Below are 21,700 nucleotides of genomic sequence, written 5' to 3' on the forward strand. Positions count from 1 at the left end.
ATCCCATTTCTGCTATAAACAGTTTTTCCAAATCTAAACTTGGAGTATTTAGTTTTAAAAACTGCACACCAACTCAACTCGCCTGCTCACTTGCTTGAATATTCAGGGTCAAAGGCTGCAAACTGGGGAGGGAAGAAGAAAAGGAGGGGCTAAGAGGGGTTAGATTAACAGAGGCCACAATGCGGGTGTGAGTTGAGGAGTTTTCAGATAAAAGAGCTTGAAATGGGAAGAACTATTGTCCCCACAAAGAGGAATAGATGGAAACAGGGAGTGGAGTAAAATCAATCAATCGGAGGTAAGAAAGAGGAAAGTGAGCAATAAGGATAAAAAGCCCTGAAGTCATTAAAAGGATATGTACAGGGGCTTCCTTAGCAGTCCAGTGGTAAGACTTCACCTTGCAAAGCAGGGCATGTGAGTTCGATCCCTGGTCGGGGAGCTAAGATCTCACATGCCTCAATGCAAAAACAAACAAACAAAAAAAACTACCCAAAACATAAAACAGAAGCAATACTGTAAAAAATTCGATAAGGATTTTTAAAAAATGGTACACATCAAGAAAAATCTTAAAAAGGATATGTACAAACAGGACTGCTTTGTGTGATTTGTTTTTATGGTTTTAATCTAGTTTCTCAACGGTTACAAATGCTTTCAATAATAATTATTCTGTTTTGATAGATAAAATTAAGTTCCTTTTAGCAGACAGTAGTTATAGAATTTTTGGAGAATTTGGTTTGGGTTGCCCTTCAAATACAAAACTGATGCTGTGGACCAGCAATCAGGGCTGGACACTTGAGCTGTTTTCCCTGTGCTGCTGATGGGTTATATTGCCTGAGCCTCTGGCTCTCCTGTCACATTACCCATTGTGACTAATTGCCTGTATTTGCAGATAAGTAGCTAAGGTTGACGGAGAAGGCAATGGCAACCCGCTCCAGTACTCCTGCCTGGAAAATCCCATGGACAGAGGAGCCTGGTAGGCTGCAGTCCGTAGGGTCTCTAGGAGTCGGACACGACTGAGCCACTTCACTTTCCTTTTTCACTTGCATGCATCGGAGAAGGAAATGGCAACCCACTCCAGTGTTCTTCCCTGGAGAATCCCAGGGACGGGGGAGTCTGGTGGGTTGCCATCTATGGGGTCGCACAGAGTCGGACACGACTGAAGCGACTTAGCAGCAGCAGCAACAGCAGCTAAGGTCAGGAGTATGATCTGCGATGACAGGACAGATTTTTTTATGTGAAAAATGGCTAGTTTACAACAGCATTAAATCATAATTTCACTCCACATTAAAAAAAGTTTACAAACTTTTACCAACTGACTTCATAGAGCAATATCCTCACATACAAGAGTTGACCAAACGCCCCAAGTATTGAGGCCTCAGTAAGAAAACCAGAGTAGAGTCGGGGGAGCCGACCCTACTACGGCCTCCTTACAGCTGAGAATGTGACAGCTACCACCACAAGCTGCACGACTTGGTCAGGTCTCTTCCTCTCCCTGCTCAGTTTACATTGAGCATTTCCCTCTAAGATGCAGAGAAGGAACAAAAGCCTGGGCTTTGGAGTCAGGCGGCCAAGGGTTGGGATCCTGGCTGGCTGGCTGTGGGATCTTCTCAAAGTCACTTATAAAATGCAGATAAAGAAGTCTATTGCCCAGGGTCGTTGGGAAAGGACTGAATGAGATAGACCGTGGCAAGAATGCTGCCAAATACCTGGGAGTTAATACGTGAAACCTGTTTTCTGTGGATGACTGGAGCAGAATACTTCCAACACTCAGGTTTACCATAATAGCAGGCCTATCCAAAGCACTAAATGATAACAAGATTTCAGTCTCTTTTATTCTGCTTTTTTTTAATGTCATATTCCATTTGAGTCCTAAGCATGTAAGCAGGTACCATGGAATGTAAACAAGTGAGGAAACAGAAATATACTGAATGAATCATATGTGAAACAACGCTGTGACTCATACAAATGAAATTGCTGCTTGGCTACACAAAAGAATTAACACTAAAATGTTTAAAAAGAGACAACATAAGAATGAGCTATTTTAATCAAGCAAAAACAAATTTATATCCATTAGTTCTAAAAATAAAATTAGACTTTTCCAACCCTTAACATCTGCATTTAATAATATCTTCTAACCAAAATACAGATGCTAAAACAGCAAATTACAATATATCTTGTACAGCATACAGTATGTTTCACTGTTCACACTTACTTTAACTCTAGTTGGTCGTTATGTACTCAATGCATAAACATCACTTCGAATAAAATTTTCACAATTAACAAAAAGTGTGACAAGGCTGTCTTAAAACGGCTCTGCTATAAATTGTATAGAATATACAGAATTACAAAGTCAAGTATTTTTTATCAAAATATACACCCCTCCCTGAAACTAACACAAGCTATCAACATTTTAAACGAATAATACAATTATAGAAAATATTTGCAAAATTATTTTTTCATGTATAAATATTCTGCCATATTTACTTTGGTCTAGAATTATTAGCATACAAGTCCACTTAAAAAATATCCACATGGAAGGGCTGGGAGACATCGTTACATGTAATCATTTTATATTTAGAGTTACTTCAAATCAAAATGACTGAAATACACAGTAATTCTTGATTCATAATCCTGACTGAAATAAAACAAATTGGTAGATCACAGGATTGCTTATTCAGTTTTCTAATTATCAATTCAAAATGATTTGCATAAGCCCTTTGTGACTATCTCTTTAACAAAACCCAAATGAATGGTTCAAGTGTACATATATACAATGTATAAAATAAAGTTGAACTCATCTGCATTTTTCCATTTTCCTCTATTACATAATACTGTTTGTAAGTGAAAGTAGATGAACAAAAGATAAATGCAAATACAATATTGGGGTTATTTAACAACAAAGTACTACAGTATAAAAAGATCAGCTTTGATTATGTCCTTTTCTGGGTGTTGAGATGCTTTCTGGTCCACCCCAATCCATATGAAGTCTTCTTTGTGGAGACATCACAACACTTGAAGAGAGAACCCGGAGTCCTTCAAGCCATTTCTTCACAATGGTAATCTAGTAACCTTGGGTTTCCAGCTGTCAAATCCTGTGAACACGAATGGCTGCAAGTCATCCTTGAACTGGGTTCCAGATTCTGCTCATACTGGTGTTCTGGTATCAAATGGGTAAGAATGTTTTCTCTCTCCCTCCTATTCTGGCAGTTTAAAAAGTTAAAGAATCGTGATTTCCAGCTTCCCAGGAACCTAGTCCACGTGACGGAATATTCTATAGGGGGGTTAGACTTTGAGGGCAGTGTTGATGGTGTGGGTCAAAGAATAAGAACATTAAACACAGAAATGGGTTTTTAGCAAGGGGGCTGAAAGTGGCTCAGTCGTGTCCGACTCTGCAACCCCATGGACTATACAGCCCATGGAACTCTCCAGGCCAGAACACTGGAGTGGGGAGCCTTTCCCTTCTCCAGGGGATCTTCCCAACCCAGGGACTGAACCCAAGTCTCCTGCATTGCAGGTGGATTCTTTACCAGCTGAGCTACAAGGGAAGCCCAAGAATACTGGAGTGGGTAGCCTATCCCTTCTCCAGCAAATCTTCCTGACCCAGGAATTGAACCAGGGTCTCAGTTGTCTGCAAACATGAAGACAAGGCATCTGACTTGTGAATATATTCTATATATTTTTGAAGCATGTAAGTCATGGAACCTCGTCACTTCACATTCTATCTCCCCACCCTCCAAAGACAAAGCTCCATTTGAGGCAAGGAAGGTCATCACTTCCTACCCACTCAAGTCATTATTGGGTGGGGCAGGGGTGTGTGTGTTTCTGTTGTCCTTTATTTATTTTTTAAATAGTATATGCTTGTGGGCTGCATGATTTCCAAGAAGGCTGACAATTGTAGGGATTAGGCTTTCTGTCGCTTTCAAGTGCCTGGGAATTCACCACCACACGTGTGCCTTGCACTTAATTTCCAAGACACTCCTTCAGTGATACAGGAGATGCTAGGTTTTACTTGAACCCTTGAGAATAGTTAAATCTATCTGGAAAGACCTCCACGTCCATGGCCTTGTGATGGATGGAAGACTTCAGGGAGTTTCAGAAGAATTTGACCTTTTTTCATTTTCTGAAGTGAGGCCACTAGAAAGTAATACACAGCACAGCACAGGTAATCACAAGTAACTTCTGGGAAGGTTCTCCCCCGTGGATAAGGCATGACCTATGTTTTTTGGGACTTGAGAAGACCGGTTCTAGTAACAGCTCAGCCATAACTTCAAGAGAACAGCATTCCATCTAAAAGCATACACATGCTCTGAAGTCATACTCAAAATGCTTCCTACTGATTTTTACATCAGTTCTCATTATTTGCAGATCTATTGCTCATCATTATAATTCGCTACAGGGGACATGGACAGTTAAAAGTTATAGTGCTTTATATCTGTATTTTACAAGGTTTGTGTTGCAGAAAAGTAGTTCTAGATAACGTATGAATGTCCTACTTGGGTTACTCATTTCACAAGTATTTTCAGCTATACTATTATTTCATATGTACCCATTAATTTAAACAATTTTTAATAGTGCAGAAGCTGGATGAGAATAATGACTGTCATAGCTCATTTACCTTTTAACATATTTATGAAGGTGACATTTTCATGATATCTGACCCTTATATCTCCAGTTACTAAAGACAGTTCAGCAGCCAGCTCCTCTGAGCACTCACCAGAAAGTTTTAAATTACACTAAAATTAAACTCTTTTTTTCTCCCACTGGCAAAAATATCACAACTTAGAACTTCATAAACTTTCACAAGACACTTGGGATACTGGAAGATTCGGCTATTTTGTTTTTGTGTACTTCGCATGAGGTTAATGCTAAAACCCAGAGAGGATATTAGGATCCTTCTTCTGGAATTTGAACAAATGAGATTTTCTTTGTTACATTTCACTCCTTCATAGCTGTTAAGTGAACAAAACTAAACAGAAACAAAAGAAACATCTAACTAAAAAAAAAAAAACAACAAAAAAACCCCCACCAACTTGTATTCTCAAAGGTTTTTTTTCCCCTAAGGATCTCCATTCAAAGGACATTATCAACAATGGTTTGTACATTATCCTTTTGCTCAGTACCTTCCGAATCAATGAAATGTGGATTCTCCAGGGGACTGGAGTTTTCGTGGCCCATGTCACCTTCCGTTTTCTCCTGCTGACTGGGGCTTTTGAACAAGTGTTTCTTCTGGTGCATTCCCAGAGCAGCAGCTGTTTTGCAAATTTTGGGGCACTGGAAGCAGGCATAGCCCTTCCCGTTATGCTCCCTGATATGCCTCTGCTCGTGATTCCTTTTCGTGGACAGATACAAAAAACTCTGAAAGCAGAACTGACAGTGGTATCGTTTTTCTCCCGTGTGGATCCTTTCGTGGATTTTGAGGGTCTCGTTCAAAGTGAAGGCCTTGTTGCAGTACTGACAGACGAACTCCTTCACGCCCAGGTGGATGCGCTCATGCTTCTGGAGGTTGCCGTGCACGGAGAAGCACCGGCCGCAGGTCTTGCACTGGTATGGCTTCTCTCCCGTGTGGCACCGCATGTGCATTTTGAGGGTGGAGGGGCTCTGAAACTGCTTGGCACAGAGCTCACATGCGTAAGGCCGGGCCGTGAGATGCCGGTGGGGCCTCCCTTGGCTCCCGGCCCCTGAGGCTTTGTCTCCGTCGTCGCAGAGTTCACACTGCAGCTTAGGCATCTCTTTGTTTTCCTCTTCCTCGAAGGCCTTCTCCTGCGGAGCCTTGCCCACCACTGCACAGTCCAGGTCGGCCGGGTATCTACACTTACTGCTCGGGCTCCTGTTTTCATGCTCCTTCCTCCAGTTGGCCTTCCTCATTTTTCTCAACTGTCTGGATTTCTTCTTGGGTTTGTAGTTGTAGTACGGGCGCCACGGTTTGTCCGTGGAATCCTGGTCACTGGCATCGTCAAACATCTCGCTCATCTCCATGCACTCGGACTGGCAGAGCCCGAGAGGGTTGTCCCCGTTGGCTTCCTGGTCGCTCTCCTGGGGCAGCGTCTCCTCCGGCGTTTGATACTTGGGTCTCCGCCCTCTCTTATAGAACAGTTTAGAGCCGAGGATGTGCCTCTTCACAATGGCTTCATTTCCGATTTTCACCGTTATTTGACAAAGGGGTGCGACGTTGCTGTTTGTGGAGGTTCCAGGGAGAGCGGGCTTTGCGATGTAGGTTTCAATTTTACTCGTTTCTTTAATGGTATTTGTAGTTTTGCCCAGTGAGCCTCCAGGATCAGCAGTGAATTTGGACTCCTCTGGTACTTCTCCCCTGCTACACGGGCCGGCTTTCTTTTTCTCCTTCATGCTCTTGGGTCTGCTGACGGCCCTCCCAACTTTGTCTGGCTCGGCGGGCTTGCCATCCTCTTTTGGGGTCTGACTGACAGTCTGGTCTGAAGGAGCTCCTCTGGGGTTGCGGCTGGTCATGGCAGCAATGGCATTGCTGTGCATTATCACCGATGAAAACTGGCTGCTGTGCACGATGACCGAGGGGGCTGAGCCACTGTAGCTGATCACAGAGGTGGAGTTCTCACTGCCGTTACTCACAGCCAAAACTGGCACATCCCCTGCTCGGGGGTCCGAACTGACAGCGTTTTCAGTGGAAGAAACCGACACCTCTGTGGAATAAAAGTTATTGTCCAGATCCACTTTTAACTCTCCCCTCTCACCCCATTTGGTACCTTCTGCGTTTTGCATACTGGCCGAAGTGGGCACGTCCTGACGTGCTGGTGTTTCCAATGGGATGGCTGGACTGTTGGTCAAGGTGTTTACACTGTCCTGGAAATTCAGAGTAGGTAATTCAGAGCTGTGTGGATTCTGAATAACATAGGGACCAGGTGCAGGCTCATTTAGCTGACTGTTTTCTCGAGCATTTTCATAGGAAGAATGTCGGTAGCTCTTGTAAGGAGCCCTCTTGCATTTCATGGGCAGGAGCCTGTAAAGTTTATATGGATAGACACTAGGCTTCAAGCCTCCATTTGCTGTTTTCTTACTGATGGAAAGTCTGTGATCGATGGCATGGAAAGACTTCTGGTGGTTTTTGAGTATATAGTAGGTCATGAATGTCTCCAGGCAGAAAATGCACTGATACCGCCTTTCCCCTGTGTGCCAAATCTCGTGTCTTGTCCTGTACTCAGCCAAGGCAAACACTTTGTTGCAGTAATGGCAAGGATATGTTCTCCTCCAGGAGTGAACATTTGCATGTCTTCGGAGGCTGGATAAAGTCACATAACTGCGTTTGCACACCACGCAGCTGTAGAGCATTTGCCCATTAACAAATTTAACTATGTGTTCTGTTTCTGGCAGCGTACTCCCGGGACTGGAAAAGTCACCAATCCTATTCTCAGCTAATAAAGGTTCTGGACCTGTGAATGAACTTCCATTCTGCCCGATGGTGGGATAGTTTTCTAAGAAGCGCTGATTCCCTCCAGGAACGGGCATGTGGCTGGACCTCATGCAGATCTGCTCATGCCGATCCAGCCTGTTGAGGGTGCTGAACTGCTTGTTGCAGTGCTTGCACACCAAGGGCTCCTGGGTCGGCTTGTGAAGCTGCATGTGGGCGCTGAGCAAAGTGCTGCTCTCGAAAGATTTGGAACAACAGCTGCAGTTGTAAACGAGAGGCGGCACCTCGGCGGCTGGCGGCCCAGGGACATCAGAGGATTTATTTCCCTCCGCCCTGGGAAATTGGACCTCTCCTTCGTTGTGGCTGGGGGATTTTGAAAGGGAAAGAACTGCAGCTGGCTGCGGACTTTCTTCTTGACGCACCTCCAAGTTGCTTGCTGGAGGGGGTGGTATATTTTCTGGAGTGGAATCTGATTCCTGGGGTACGGAGAGTGTCTTTGGCTTTCGGCATGTTTTCGGTTTTGCTGCAACAGCTTCAGAGTTCTCCTTCCCTGTTTTCGCAGGTGAGCTGCTGTCCTGTTCCCGGGCAGGCTGACTTCTGTAAGCCTCAGCCACGGAAGACACGGCAGACACGGCGTAGGAGTGCTCGGCGAGGGTGCGCACGGGCTCCACCTCGTGGCAGACGTCAGTCCTCTCCAGGCAGAGGCTGGTGTTCCTCATGGAGTCGGAGACCTTTTTGAAACTTGCTCTCAAGTCCAGAGGGGAGAACATGTTATTACTGTTTTCTGTTTCGATGATGGAAAATGCATTTGTGATCCTTGGCCCATTAGTGATGGCTGGTTCTTCATGCCTTTTTTCATTTTTTTCTTCCTTAACCACTCCCTTCTCAGTAATGCAGAATACATAGGGACCCGGGGAATTGGAGAAGTTGCGATCAGTAAGATCTTCCAAGAAGGATATTCCCAGCTTTTTCCCAGCAGCTGCGAGATCAGTGACAGTTTCCTGTCTCTTGACGACGACTGTGGAGCTGTAGATATAATTGAGGATTTCTGTAAACACTTCAGCTTTGAGATCGTCCAGCTCCAGGACGTGGCTGGAAATACAGATGGTATGGCTCCAAAAGATGTTTTTGAAATAAAGGCTTGAAGCAGCCAGGACATTGCTGTGGGCTTTAAACTTGGTGTCTTCCACAATGATAGTGACATCACACAAAATGCCCCGAATGCGCTGCTCGTTTAAGATGGAGAGCACTGTGTCGCTGTGTAAGTTGTCCTTGAGGTCCCTGGAAAGGGACATGACTGTCATCTAAAAGAAGAAGAGAGAAGTGGTCAGAGATAAAGGTCCTTCCATGAGGAGCTCTTTGGTGTATAGGCTATTTTTGATTTCTTTGAAAATCTTACTTTATGTATGAAAATACAGAGTTTTGTAGTCTTTGTTTCTTTTTAATCTCATTTCGTTGTTGCTCCAAAGACTTGGAGTCAACCTTAGAAGCTTAATCTTTATCTTGCCCCAGCCTGTTTCTCATACCATTGCTCACAGTTGTTATAGTTGGAAATCCTCCCAGAACTTTTTCTCTGACTTTCTCCAAAGTTGTAGGCTACATATACATGTCCAAATTTGGTGTGGGGGGGGGGGGCAGGGTAAGGTTCCCTGATAAATGTTAAGGGTCTCATCATCACTCAGGGCTGCTGTGTTCAATTCTTAGAATCAGGCAATGTCATGGTCCCATCACAAGACTGCTGTCTATTTCTGATGATCCACCCTAATGATTTGATCCAAACATAGCCAGCAATGCAGGAGACCTTGGTTCGATTCCTGGGTTGGGAAGATCCCCTGGAGAAGGAAAAGGCTACCCACTCCAGTATTCTGGCCTGGAGAATTCCATAGGCTGTATAGTCCATGGGGTCGCAAAGAACTGGACACGACTGAGTGACTTTCACTTTCACCTTAGTTCATGAAGCAAGAAAATTATTTAAGTTTTCCTTAACTAAGCAGTGTGTGTGTGTGTGTGTGTGTGTGCGTGCGTGCACGCGCGCATGCCCTCAGTCATGTCTGACTCTTAGTGACCCCAAGGACTGTAGCCTGCCATGTTCCTCTGTCCATAGGATTTCCCATGCAAGAATACTGGAGTGGGTTGCCCTTTTCTGCTCCAGAGAATCTTCCCCACCCAGGGTCTCCTGCATTGCAGGTGGAGGCTTTACTGCTGAGCCACTGGGGAAGCTGAAGCAAGCAGTATCTGTAACTAAAGGTATTGGCTGCTCAGGGAAGAAGCAAGAACTGGAGGAATCATTCCTCATCTGTGGCTCTGAAAGGTCTCTCAGTGGAAAGTCTTGGTCTGCATGACTGAGTCTGACCACCAGGGGCCCCCCACCCTCTGCACTACTGGCCTGTATGGGGACCCATCTCATTCCTCTGATTTCCCTTTTATCATAGCCATAGTAGACTGGGGTGTTCAAAAATAACTCTGTGAGGTACTAAAGGCAACCAAAATGGAAACAAAACACAAAACCAGAGAAGTATGTTTCTGAGTTTATAATACTGTCTAGTCACAGGTTCTTAAATTAGCACAATTTAAAGGCACGGTGGCTCTTGCTCTGGTCTGAGGATCCCGCTCCTGTTGTACTCAGGTCATATTATTCTCTATGTTCTATAATGAGCCTGGGTTGGCCAGAGCCTACCCACTACTGTTCTAGTGAGGGACAGTCCAAAGCACCAGCTTTCATGGTTAGCTACAGTAAAAAATACACGGTGCACAGGGACTCGAGACAAAAGTGAAGCTAAAACTTACCCTTGAGAGGTGTGATGCTGTCTGTCCTGTTCTATTATCTTTCACTTAAAAAATGCTAACAGCAACTCAGCAAACTAATTTCACTATATGCTAAGAGATCACTCCTGCACTTAAACTGCAGTGCCCTGGCCAAAATACCTGCTCTGGTCTAAAAGACATACTACCCAGCTGCTGTTCATCAAGTCTCTCTCTCTCTGATCAAGTGATGTCCAGAAAGCCCATACAGCTTGCCGCTCTTTAAGTCCCAGTGGCCGTGTCTTCCTAGCACCGGAATAAAACGTTTAGCTCATGGCATTCATTCAGTTGGAAAGACCAGATGGCCACATTAAAGCCTCTCTCTTTCTACCTTTTTGTAAAGCAATTATGAGCTGTGCCCATTATGTTATTTAGTGTCCTTTATACAAGAATCCATTTGATAACTTCTTTTATCTCATTCAGCCACTGGAAAAAGTGCATTTCTACTAACAAATTTTTCATTAACCAGATAATGAGAACAATGCACTCACCACGTTTCTTTTTTAATTCTCGAAACGAGGAAGCTGAGAGCTAAGGTTTACCGTCGACTGTTGTAGCCACTGTTGTGAGCCTGGGTTTCTGGTGTGACCACTGTCTCACTTTATTTAGTGATAGCTCTTCTACTCTTGTTTCACCTGCCTTTACCTGTAACCTTCCATGAATCTTTTCCAGGGATGTGGGGGATTATATCTTTAAATAAAATTAAATAAAAAGGAATCTTTATGGCCCCCTCTGTACCCCTAAAGAGAGAAAGGGTCACCCTGAATGGATTGCCAGAGTCTATCCTTCACTGGCTTACACAGATCAGTGACCTACCTACTTGGCAGGTGCCTCTTTGGTCTTCCGTGAGGTCTCTGTTTTGGGCCCCTGGGGGATCTACTTTCTCTCCCTTCTCATATCTTCTCCTGTTTGGAAGGGTCGTGTGTGCTCAGTCGCTCCGTCATGTCTGACTCTTTTGGGCCCTATGGATTGTGGACCACCAGCCTCCTCTGTCCATTGGATTTTTCAGGCAAGAATACTGGAGTCGGTTGCTATTTCCTCCTCCAGGGGATCTTCCCGACCCAGGACTCAAACCCCGTGTCTCAGGCGTTGGCAGGTGGATTCTTTACCACTAGCACCACCTGGGAAGCTTGAAAAGGTCAGACCAGATCATAACAGGCTCTAGTGGACTCCCCACAGCAAGTTTTATATTGCAAGTACTAGTTATCATTAAAAGTTATCATTAGATTTGAGTTAAATCACTCAGGATCACTGAGGCTTCAGCACATGGACAGGATTAGAGGGAGGCCAGCTGGTTGCAAACCAGCTAGTCAGGCCATCCTCTGGCCCAGGTAAGAATTAATCCATCCACCCCAGACAGTGTGAGAGCCTGGGAAGGAGTAGATGGCCTCAGCCCCACCTAAAAAGGTGAGATGGGGAGAGTTAGTATGTGAATTCAGAATTTAATTCTCTTGACCATTATTTCTTGAATATTGGCTGAGTGCTATAGGAAGACAAGAGTTCATTTCTCCTTGGAACAGAGATTTACTGAATACCTACTTTATGCTGTGGGACAGAAGTTCTCGAACCTGGCTATGTATCTGAATCACCTGGGAAGCTTTAATATAGTACAGAATTTACAGAGTCCCCCCGCAGAGATTCTTGTTTGGAATAGCTGAGGTGAGACCCTGGAACCTATATATATTTTTGTACCTTATTTAGCGAATAAGGAACATTCTATTTGTCCCTGTGATAACAAATTTGAAAGGCACACAAGTAAACACTGAAAAATCTTGTCTCAGAGGATATTCACGTGGTTTTTATCCATCAGCCATAACCAGGTCTGGGGGCTGACACTAAAATCCAGCACTGTAACAGAAACAAAAATTCTGCCCCCAAAGGTCTGCAGTATAGCAGGGAAGGTAAGACGGGTTCACACAATGCTGTAAAGCCAAGATTCTCAGTGAAGGTGCAGGATCAGGAGTGCTGGGACAAAGAGTAGCGGGGAGTGGCCCCGGGATGGGGTGAGGGAAGGCAGGAGTGCCTCACCAAACCCCCTTTCCGGGAGAGGTGACACTGACTTCAGCTCTGCCTGCTGAAGTGGACAAAGCTGAGAACACGAAGTTCAGTCAGAACGAGGCACAGCTGAGTTTCATGCCCTCAAGAAGCTTGTAATCAAGGAGCCCATGTCACAGTTTGGAACAAAGCATCCAAATCCATAAATACAAGGTGAAAAGGCAGTGACAGTTGTCAAAGATGCAATTTCAAGTCATATTCTACATGTCCGACGTGCAACTGAGTTTGAAGTCTGAAGACCAGAGGGGACCCACTGTGGCCCTCAAACACAGCTGGTCCCTACCAGTGGTGTTTGATACAGGTAGCATTTGGACCATGGTTTTGGAAAAAAAAAAGTTGATGTCAAAGAACAGTAAGATTTAACATAAAAATCAATATGTCTTCTCTTGAGAAACAGGAAGACTGGACAACAGTGGGGCTGCTGCCCGCCTGGCAACCGGGCGGCTGCAGGCACGTGCTGCCTTTCCCGGCGCTCACTGCCCAGCGGCTTCTCTCAGCACCAAGCCCAGCCCGGCCCCGTTGGCCAGTTTGGTTTGCGCCACTGACGAGAACATGAAGTAAAATCACATTGGACCCGGAGTTTTGAACAGTCATCCTTACTTTAAGTATATCCCTAAAGTTAGAATTCAGACTTAAATGAGTTCAGGGGGGAGGCAGTCATTCCCACCAAAAATAGTATTCTTTGACTTAAAAAAAAAAAAGTGATCTCCTCTGCTATTTTTCTTCATTGAGAGTAAGTAAAAACAGAAGTCTTAGGAGTTCTTGCTAATGGAAAGCCCACAACACACTTCAGAAAAAGAAATAGAAGCTGGAAAGCAGGTGAGATTAAGTTTATATGTAATATTCTGAAACATGTACTAAAAAGCAAGTTTTGTATAATATATCTATTATTTTCAGTAGTATCACCGAGATGGAATAAATAAGCATGAAAAATGTTATTGTTACAAAATTTTTGGTGAGCCAGTATTTTAAAACAATAAATCAATCTGTAATTAGATAACTGTGATCATCTGATTTATGTTACTATTTTCCTGAGTTTGTTTTTTAGCTGTAAAGCTTTTAACATACACCTTCTAAACACATAAATACATGTATGTATATATCCACATGCATGTACCAATAGATCTATGATTATATAAACATATGAACATGTGCTAGTGGAAACAGATTTTATAAGCACAACAAATATCGTGAACGTATAATTCAGCATCTAAAACAACAAGACACTTGAGAGAGAAAAGGGGATACAACTAATAACTATGCCAGATAAACAGGTATACATTGGGACTATATCCTGGGAAATGAGGATGCAGGGTCATCCTGTATTTATATATACACAAAAATATACATATCTATATAAACTAAATATAAAATTCTACATTATAATTACATGTGTATATTGAGATAAAGTATACTTCATAAGTATTTTAAATGCTTTGAAGAATTTTATAAATATATGATAAACATACTTTATAATTATACTTCATACCAGGGCCATTGGGAAATTCTACTTAATTAGCATATGCAGAATCTGCTGCTGCCTTTGTCTCCTGCATTATTCCAATCTTATATAATACATTCATATTATGTAAGGATGGGCACTGAAGATGCTTTTGATGATTAAAATGACTTTTCTTTTTTCAAATTAATTTTTATTGGAGTATAGTTGCTTTACAATGTTGTGTTAGTTTCTACTATTCAGCAAAGTTAATCCACTGTATGTTTACATTTATCCCCTCTTTGTTGGATTTCCTTCCTCTTTAGGTCACCACAGAGCACCGAATTGAGTTCTCTGGGCTGTACAGTAGGTTCTTATCAGTTATCTATATATTATATATACATAATATCAATAGTGTAAATATATTAATTCTAATCTCCCAATTCATCCCACCCCACCTAAAATGACTTCTTCACTTACTTTTAGAGTTAACTAGTATTAAAAAAGTTAAAAAAAAAAAATCTATGCTGATGGTAAAATATGCAAACAGTACAGCAGCGGATTAAGGGACAAAGCAGAAGGCCCCTCCCCTCTGCCAGGCTCCTCAACTCCACTCCAGCATACACACAACACACACAACTCACGCACTCCCTACACGAGTCCTCTTCTCATAACTCAGAAAGATTTCTACGTTCTGCCTGTATGAAGCTTTAGAAGAAAAACCGCATTTCCTCCTGAGGCTCTTCTGTCCTCACCCCTAGCTCCTCTGCCTGGCAATTCCTGTAATTTACTCATCTCAGGTGACATCTCCTTCGGTCAGCCTCCTTCCTCATGAATTTTCAGTCTGGGGTTCCAACCTTTATTGTCGCATGCAATATTGTGCATTTGTACACATTTCTATCCTTCCTATTTGCTCCTTGAGTTTAGGGACAGTCTTGGTACCAATACATTGTTGATTCTGACAGTAAGTGAGCAGAGAGACATTGGCTCCTCAGGGCCCGAGCAGCAAATGGCTTAAATGACGTATTGTACTTAGAAAGCTACCTTACTTAAAGCTTTAAAAATGAGACCTGGGTGAACCCAAATTCTACTCGAGGGAAAGCAAAATTACTAGGAAAATAAAAATAAATTCCTGTTCCTTTTTTTCTTTCCTAGTTTCCTTATAACCCTGAGGGTTCTCAAAGTATGTTTCATGGATCTCTGAGTCTCCCAAGACCCTTTCAGCAAGTTTTTAAGGTCAAAACTATTTTCATAACCACACTAAGATGTCATGTGTCTTTTTTACTGTGTGAACATGTGCACTAATGGTACAAAACCAAAGATGGGGAAAACTTCTACAGCCTTATCACATATCTAGCCAGTAACAGCTGGATTAAGGAGTAATTATCATTTTATTAAATCTGGATCCTCAGAAGGACACATAAAACACTTCTGAATGCATAAGGAAAAATGATGACTACCTTGAGAAAAAGCATCTGGTGTTTCCTAGAGCTCTGAGTCAAACTTACCAATTTTTTTTTCATGGAACATCATTTTTACTTGAAAAAAATTACAGTAAGATAAACCATGGCTATTCAGATACGGGTACGTGGGCAAATATTTTCTTAAAAATGAAATAAGTGAGTCTGTCTTTTCAAGGAAGCAGCCATTTTGTTGCCAATAATAAAATCAGACTGGAGCAAAAAACAGAATTTTGGAAAACTTGTATCTACCACAATGAGCTCAACACTCCTCAATACATAATGACTTTTCTGATGATGTTGGTGGTGACGTTAATGGAAGTGATTTTTGGATACTGAGTAATGAATTTGGAAGATATACATGGCTCAGTGAACCAATATTTTCCAAGTGACCAATGCATATTACCAAAAAAAATCATGCATGAGCTAAAAAGTGTAACAGAGAGCCATATATTTACATGTAACAAACTGGGGAAAGTTCACTGATACGAATTCCATGTTGCAATTAACCTTTAAGAAAGTCCTACTGGTAGATACTGGTAGAGCATCAAAGAATATCCACAACTAACTAAAAAGGCTATTAAAAAACAAAAAACAAAAAACTTCCCTTTTCCAACTACCTAGCTGTGTGAGGCTGGGTTTTTTTCATATAGTTCAACTAAAACAGCACATTGCAGCTGAATCCAGAAGCAGATTTGAAAATCCAGCTACCTTTCTATTAAGTCAGATAATAAAGATATAGTATACCTTTGAACAGTACAGGTTTGAACTGCTTAGATCCACTTGTACACAGATTTTTTTTCAGTAAATATGTACTACAGTGCTACATGATCCACGGTTGGCTGAACCCACAGATGCAGAACTGGAGGAAGGGATACAGAGGAGGCGAGATTTTGTGGATTTTTGACCCAGTGGAGAGTCTGTGCTGTATCTAACACTTGTGTTGTTCAAGGGGCAACCATATTTGCAAAAAATAACACCACTCTTCTCACAAATTTTTGCTTTAGAAAATAGTTACTTTAAAAATAAAAATGTATCGTTTTACCATGTAATTGGGTTTATTGTAGTCAATTTTTGCAAGTTAACAAATAGTTTTTAAATTCTCCTTTAAAACTTTGAATGTAACTCAGATAAACAAAAGCTCTTTGGATCCTTAAAGATTTATAAGAATGTAATGGGGTCCTGGGAATCAAAAGTTTGAGAACCACTGCTTTAAACAGTAAGAAAATATTCAAAATCATATTTAAATAAATGACTTAGAAATTATTTTACTCAATAAAATGAATCACATGTAAGACAAAATGAATGAAAGTGTGCTAAAGTACAAAGCAGAAATACCCAGGAGTCAGGAGAAACCAAGGCACAGAGAAACACAGACACACCTCGGTCACACAGATACACACACACACTCTATAGCTGTCTTTAATTTTCTAAGCCAGAAGTGACTGCTACCTATCACTTGAGTGTGAGCATGGCTGTAAAACCAGGTGGACCAATAGTCCCTTCACACTACACTCAGGTAAAAACCGCTCCTCGATTTGCTGCCTATATTGTTTGTACAACCTATCCTGGCTTGAATCTTTGCCTTCAAGTCTCAAAGGCTGGCTTGGTTTGCCCTTGGAGTCTATCCATTCATCTACTAAATCAGCCCCTCTCCATTATATCCTGGATACCTGTTCTGGGTTTAAACTTGAAAACAATTCTTGGCAATGATCTGAGCAACTAATTCCTAGTATTTCCAGCCTAATTAAATCTTCCCTTCCCCAAGTAGACAAGGCAATTTTACTAAAGCACAGAAAAGTCAAAAACTTAAAATGATAGTTTCCATAACATTTTTAACTCTCCCAATGTAAACCGCCCCCCCCCACCAAAAAATCTTGAAAAACCTCTTTAAATTGTTTAACCAAGTGTAACTATTATGTAACTTTATAGAGCCTGTTAATAAAATCTGGTGTACTTTTATTAGCAAGTCTTTAAGACATCACAGATGGAGAGTGAAGTAATCCTGTCCAGTCTGCATTCTTAGTGAGAACTTGCAGTCACTCACTCAAGGCCACGCTCCAGGGCCAGACTGAATCCCATTTTTCTGTATCTTCTGATCAGAGGAAAACGCCAGGCGCCTTCTCGCAGCACCTTGGCCACTCAATTCCCAACATACATAGTAATGAAACTGAATCAACAGAGCAACTTTCTCCTCTTTCTACTGCCATGCTTCTATAAAAAGACACTTGGAAATAAAACCCAACTAAAAAAAGAACACACTGCATTAGGATACTGACCTGGAATCACGCACAAGTCAAACTCACAGTCTATTTGGGGCCAGCGCAAGACCCATACTGAAGCAGAATCTACTGCGTGGACCTGCCATTCTCCGCAGAAAGTGTTCTGACAAAGGACACCACTTCAGTGATCTGGGTCCCCATCCCACACACATCTTTGCAGTGCCTTTTCTCACAGTCACGTTGGGTGACTACGTCAGACCTCCTCACGTGACGGGGTCTTAGAAACACATGCATCAGATCTCGGAAACAGATTACAAAACAGAAGCCCTTTATGGAGTTCAGCGACGTCTAAGAAAAGGAAAATCCTCTCACGTTGCCTTCTAAATGCAGCCCAAAAGGAGCAGAGAAGAGCTGCATTTATCAGATTCTCATGCATTTAAGCTATCAGATTCAAGAAGGTGTAGCATGACAAGGGAGGTCTGTTTTTCATCTGAAATTCAGGTGGCTGGAAAAGGTAACATCAGGAAACTGCTGGAGTCCACTCAACAGGGAGGCAGCTTGGCTTGAGCCACCTTTCTTGACTATGTTGTTCTGAAAAGGCAAACATTTGGTCTCCAGACTTGTAGTTGCGTGCATATGGATTGTGAGAAGGAGTATTATCAGATTCACAAGTGACGCAACGTGCCCGGTGAAATATTTCAGGTTGCTTGTTTGGAAAGATGAAAGGGGGAAAAGGTCCTTTGTTTCTCTCTTTTTTTTTTTTATCCTTTTTGAAACACAGCAGTGTTTAGAGGAGGTAGCCTTTGGGTTCATCTCACGATTGAGCTTGCCCGGACACCTGCTTGCTTAAGAAAGCTGGCAAATGTGCTTGGAGAATCTTCTCTCTAAAGCCCTGAAGTGCTGCATCCGTTTCTTGTCCTACCAAATTCCACTGACATTTAGAGGTGCTAATGTGAAAAGGAATTTTAAAAGTCTGAATGCTGTGGGAACTGAGTTACCAGAATGACCAGGACAGGGGTCCCATCCCCTGGAACTTCTCATTTTATGGGTGAGCATATAATCTAGAGTTGGTTTCAGAAGCCAAATACCTTTTTCTTAAAGGCCTATCTGATTGAATAGCCCCATTCCTCTCAGTTGACTGTGACCTGTCAGGGAGGATGGAGGGAAGAACTATTATACATTCTGGCTTCTGAGCAAAAATGAACTTCCTGCTCATTGCGATGGGTTATCCTAAAAAAAGGACAGAGACCAACTGCTGCATGGTGTTAAAACTATCTAAATCCACCTGCCATTGCACCCTTGTTCCCCATCCCTAGCTTCCTGCACCCCAGCTTTCTGGGGACTCCTGCAAGACAATGAATCACAGTTTGCATGGACTCTTTCTGGATGAACCAGAACCTGGGCAGAGAGGAATGAACCAGGTAATACACGTGAAAAGCAGCAAGCACAGTGCTCAGCACACAGCAGGGGTTCAAAGAATACGGGTGAGAATCAGCTTGAGAACTGACTCCCAGTTCTGTGTCCTGCTCGCCTGTGACTGAACAGAACCACTTAGGCATGCAATGCGTAGGGTGGTCTTTTAACTGCACGAAGGAGATCAAGTCAGGCCCTGCCTAGAGCCCTTCAGTGGCTATCCCCAGATGTTAGGGTGGAATGAAGACCCCTCGCTGTGGCCTGTGAGGCCCTGCACTGTCCATGGGTCCCAGCCACTATTCCCAGACTCCCACCCCCTCTGCCCCACTCTCTCTGCTCACACTCAGTCCTCCCTTTGCTGCCAGTCTCTCCTGGCCCAATTCCAGTCCTGCCCAGGGGGCTGGCTTACCCCTGCTTTAGGCCCAGCTCAAATGTCAACTCTGAGGGCCCACCCCATCTCTCTATTTGCTCCCGCCTCTACTTGCCCTCACATCATCTTCATGCTACATACTTCAACCTGCAATTATCACAAGTATTTGCCTGCTTGTTCGCTGTCCACTGTGTCTGCCAGAAAGTAAACTCCAGGAGGGAAAGGACCTTATCCGTCCAGTTCACGGCTGTGTCTCCAGGCCACAGGGCACGGTAGGCACTTGGGAACTATTTGAAAGCACAGAGACTCACCCTGATGAAAAGAGCCACCACACTCCTGGGCCCACTTATCTGCTCTGCTTTTCTTTTCCACAGCACTCACAGCATCCCCATACACTGCAGAATTTACTCATTATTGACTGTCCATCTGCCTGCTAGAAATTTAAGCATCATGAGGACAGAAATCTCTGATTTTCTGCACTGATGTATCTTAGGCACCTAGAACAGTGCCTGATACATCGCAGGCCCTCAAAATATTCATGTACTACATGAACGATCCGTACTACAAACAGATACACGGTCCTAAATCAGCATTATGTATGGATAGGCACTGTATATACTTCGAATTACAAGGTTCATCTATGTGAATTTCCCCAACCAATTTTGAATAAAACTGCTTTCATCTGATACATTTCAGGTTATAAAGCACTTCACATATTAATCTATTTAATCCCCTTCATAATCCCGTGAGGCAGACACATAAAATGGAGACACTGCCACCAACTCAGGGTTAAATGCATTAACAGAGTCAGTGCTCACCACACGGAAGCTGCTAATCTCAGGCCCACGGTACAGATGTGGAAACGGAACCCAGGGTACTGCCTCACTCACAGCAGAGTGGTAATTGCTGATGTGCCCAGCGCCCAGCCCCCTGCAGGCTACCGCGTCACGCAGAGCAGGAGGGAAGTCGGAGCAGCTGACTCGCCATCTCCGAGCACAAGATGGCTCTGCACCAAGCCCAAGCTGCAGGCGGGTGGTGCAGGCTCACCCCTGAAAAGCCCGAGGCAGGGAACAGACCCGGGTGGACTCCAAGAGCTAGGGCTGGTCGGTGGGTAGCCTGCCTGGGCCCCACACTCGAAAGTCACTAAAAAATGCTGCCTGACGTGAAGCAGAGTGTGCCAGAGGGGTCCCCTGAAAAACCAGCCAAGGACTGGAGCTCAGGCAAGCCGACCCGTGACCATGGCTGGTAGTTACCAGGGCAACCTGTGCGTTGCCAGAGGATGAGCCTCAGGCCCAGGACCTATCACGGCTTCCCCGGGTGTACCGTTATGGGACACAAGGCAATTTCAAGGTGCCAGCTGAACACACAGTCAGTCAGCGTCTGCCCCACAGCCCAGAATTTACTAAACAGCCGAGGCTTTTACATTACACTCACATGTAGCCAACTTAAGATTTTTTAGTATTAAAAAAAAAAAGTTGATTTTTAAAAGTTTGTTGCCAACTCAGTCCAAGGATGTGGACTGAATCCATCAGGAAGATGAGTTTTCATGTGCCTCCCCCCATCCCCCACTTGAGTATTTAGACTTGTCCTTTCATTACAGGCCTGTGGATGATACAATCTCAGGGATCATGAGACTCAGGCTGGGGACCTGTCAGTTGGGATAAAGCATGAGACCAGTGGCGATGAAGCATCAGGGGAGGGTTAGGGGAAGGGAAGCTGTGGGGTGGGGCCGCCTTTGGGAGGGAGCCTTTCCATGACAGTGAAAACAATCTCCTGGCCAACATGGATCTGAGACACGGTTAGGGAGGCTCCTTAGAACCCTGAACCCAAATTCCAGTATCTTTACCAAAGCTTAGAAGGTCTCTGTGATTTGACCTCATTTCCTGCCACTCTAACCCAACCCAGCCCTCCTTCTGTTCATTGAATATGCTGAGGATCTTCCCACCTCAGGGCCTCTGCGCATGTGGCTTCTGAAGCCAAGAATGCCTTTCCAGCCCAGGCAGCAGCCTATCCTGGTCTCTATCCAACAATCCATTACCCCTCAATCAGGTGTACCTGTCCTATACTCCTCAGCAGACTCTTCTTGCATAGTATATACTATGGTTATAGGCTTCCCAGGTGGAGCTAGTGGTAAAGAACCTGCCTGCAACGCAGGAGACACGTTCTTGATCCCCGGGTAGGGAAGATCCCCTGGAGGAGGGCATGGCAACCCACTCCCGTACTCTTGCCTGGAGAATCCCATGGACAGAGGAGCCTGGAGGGCTACAGTCCACAGGCTCACCAAGAGTCAGACATGACTGAAACGACTTAGCATGCACACACGCACTATGGTTGTAGTTAAGTATTATTTGATAAATGTGTGCTTTACCACAAGCATATGAATTCTGTGAAGGCTGAAAACTATTTACCACTATTTACCACAGTTTCCCCTAGCTCTCAGCACCACACTTGGCACATAACACGCTGATAAACTTTTATGAAGTAAATGCAAAAACAAAAAACACCCAGACAATAAGCTTTCTAGAGCCCACCATACCTGGCACTGTTAACCAGGCTTTCTGG

The 21,700-nt window shown here is 43.6% G+C and overlaps 1 protein-coding gene across 16 annotated transcripts in view; it reads right to left on the reverse strand.

Annotated features, from left to right (window-relative positions):
- Window positions 1–1,811: 1,811 nt before the first annotated feature.
- The window catches only part of ZBTB38 (zinc finger and BTB domain containing 38), a 78,938-nt gene continuing 59,049 nt past the window's right edge, over window positions 1,812–21,700 (reverse strand). For 15 of the 16 annotated variants that reach the window (XM_059888965.1, XM_010801581.4, XM_015473406.3 and 12 more), the window contains one exon: window positions 1,812–8,682. In XM_059888965.1, coding sequence (XP_059744948.1) covers window positions 5,068–8,682 — 3,615 coding nt within the window. In that variant the 3' untranslated portion in view covers window positions 1,812–5,067. Of the gene's footprint in view, window positions 8,683–10,996; window positions 11,310–21,700 lie in introns of all 16 variants that reach the window. The other variant, XM_059888960.1, reaches the window with a different exon arrangement.

This window comes from Bos taurus, chromosome 1 (assembly GCF_002263795.3).
Source record: "Bos taurus isolate L1 Dominette 01449 registration number 42190680 breed Hereford chromosome 1, ARS-UCD2.0, whole genome shotgun sequence".
Classification (NCBI taxonomy): domain Eukaryota; kingdom Metazoa; phylum Chordata; class Mammalia; order Artiodactyla; family Bovidae; genus Bos; species Bos taurus.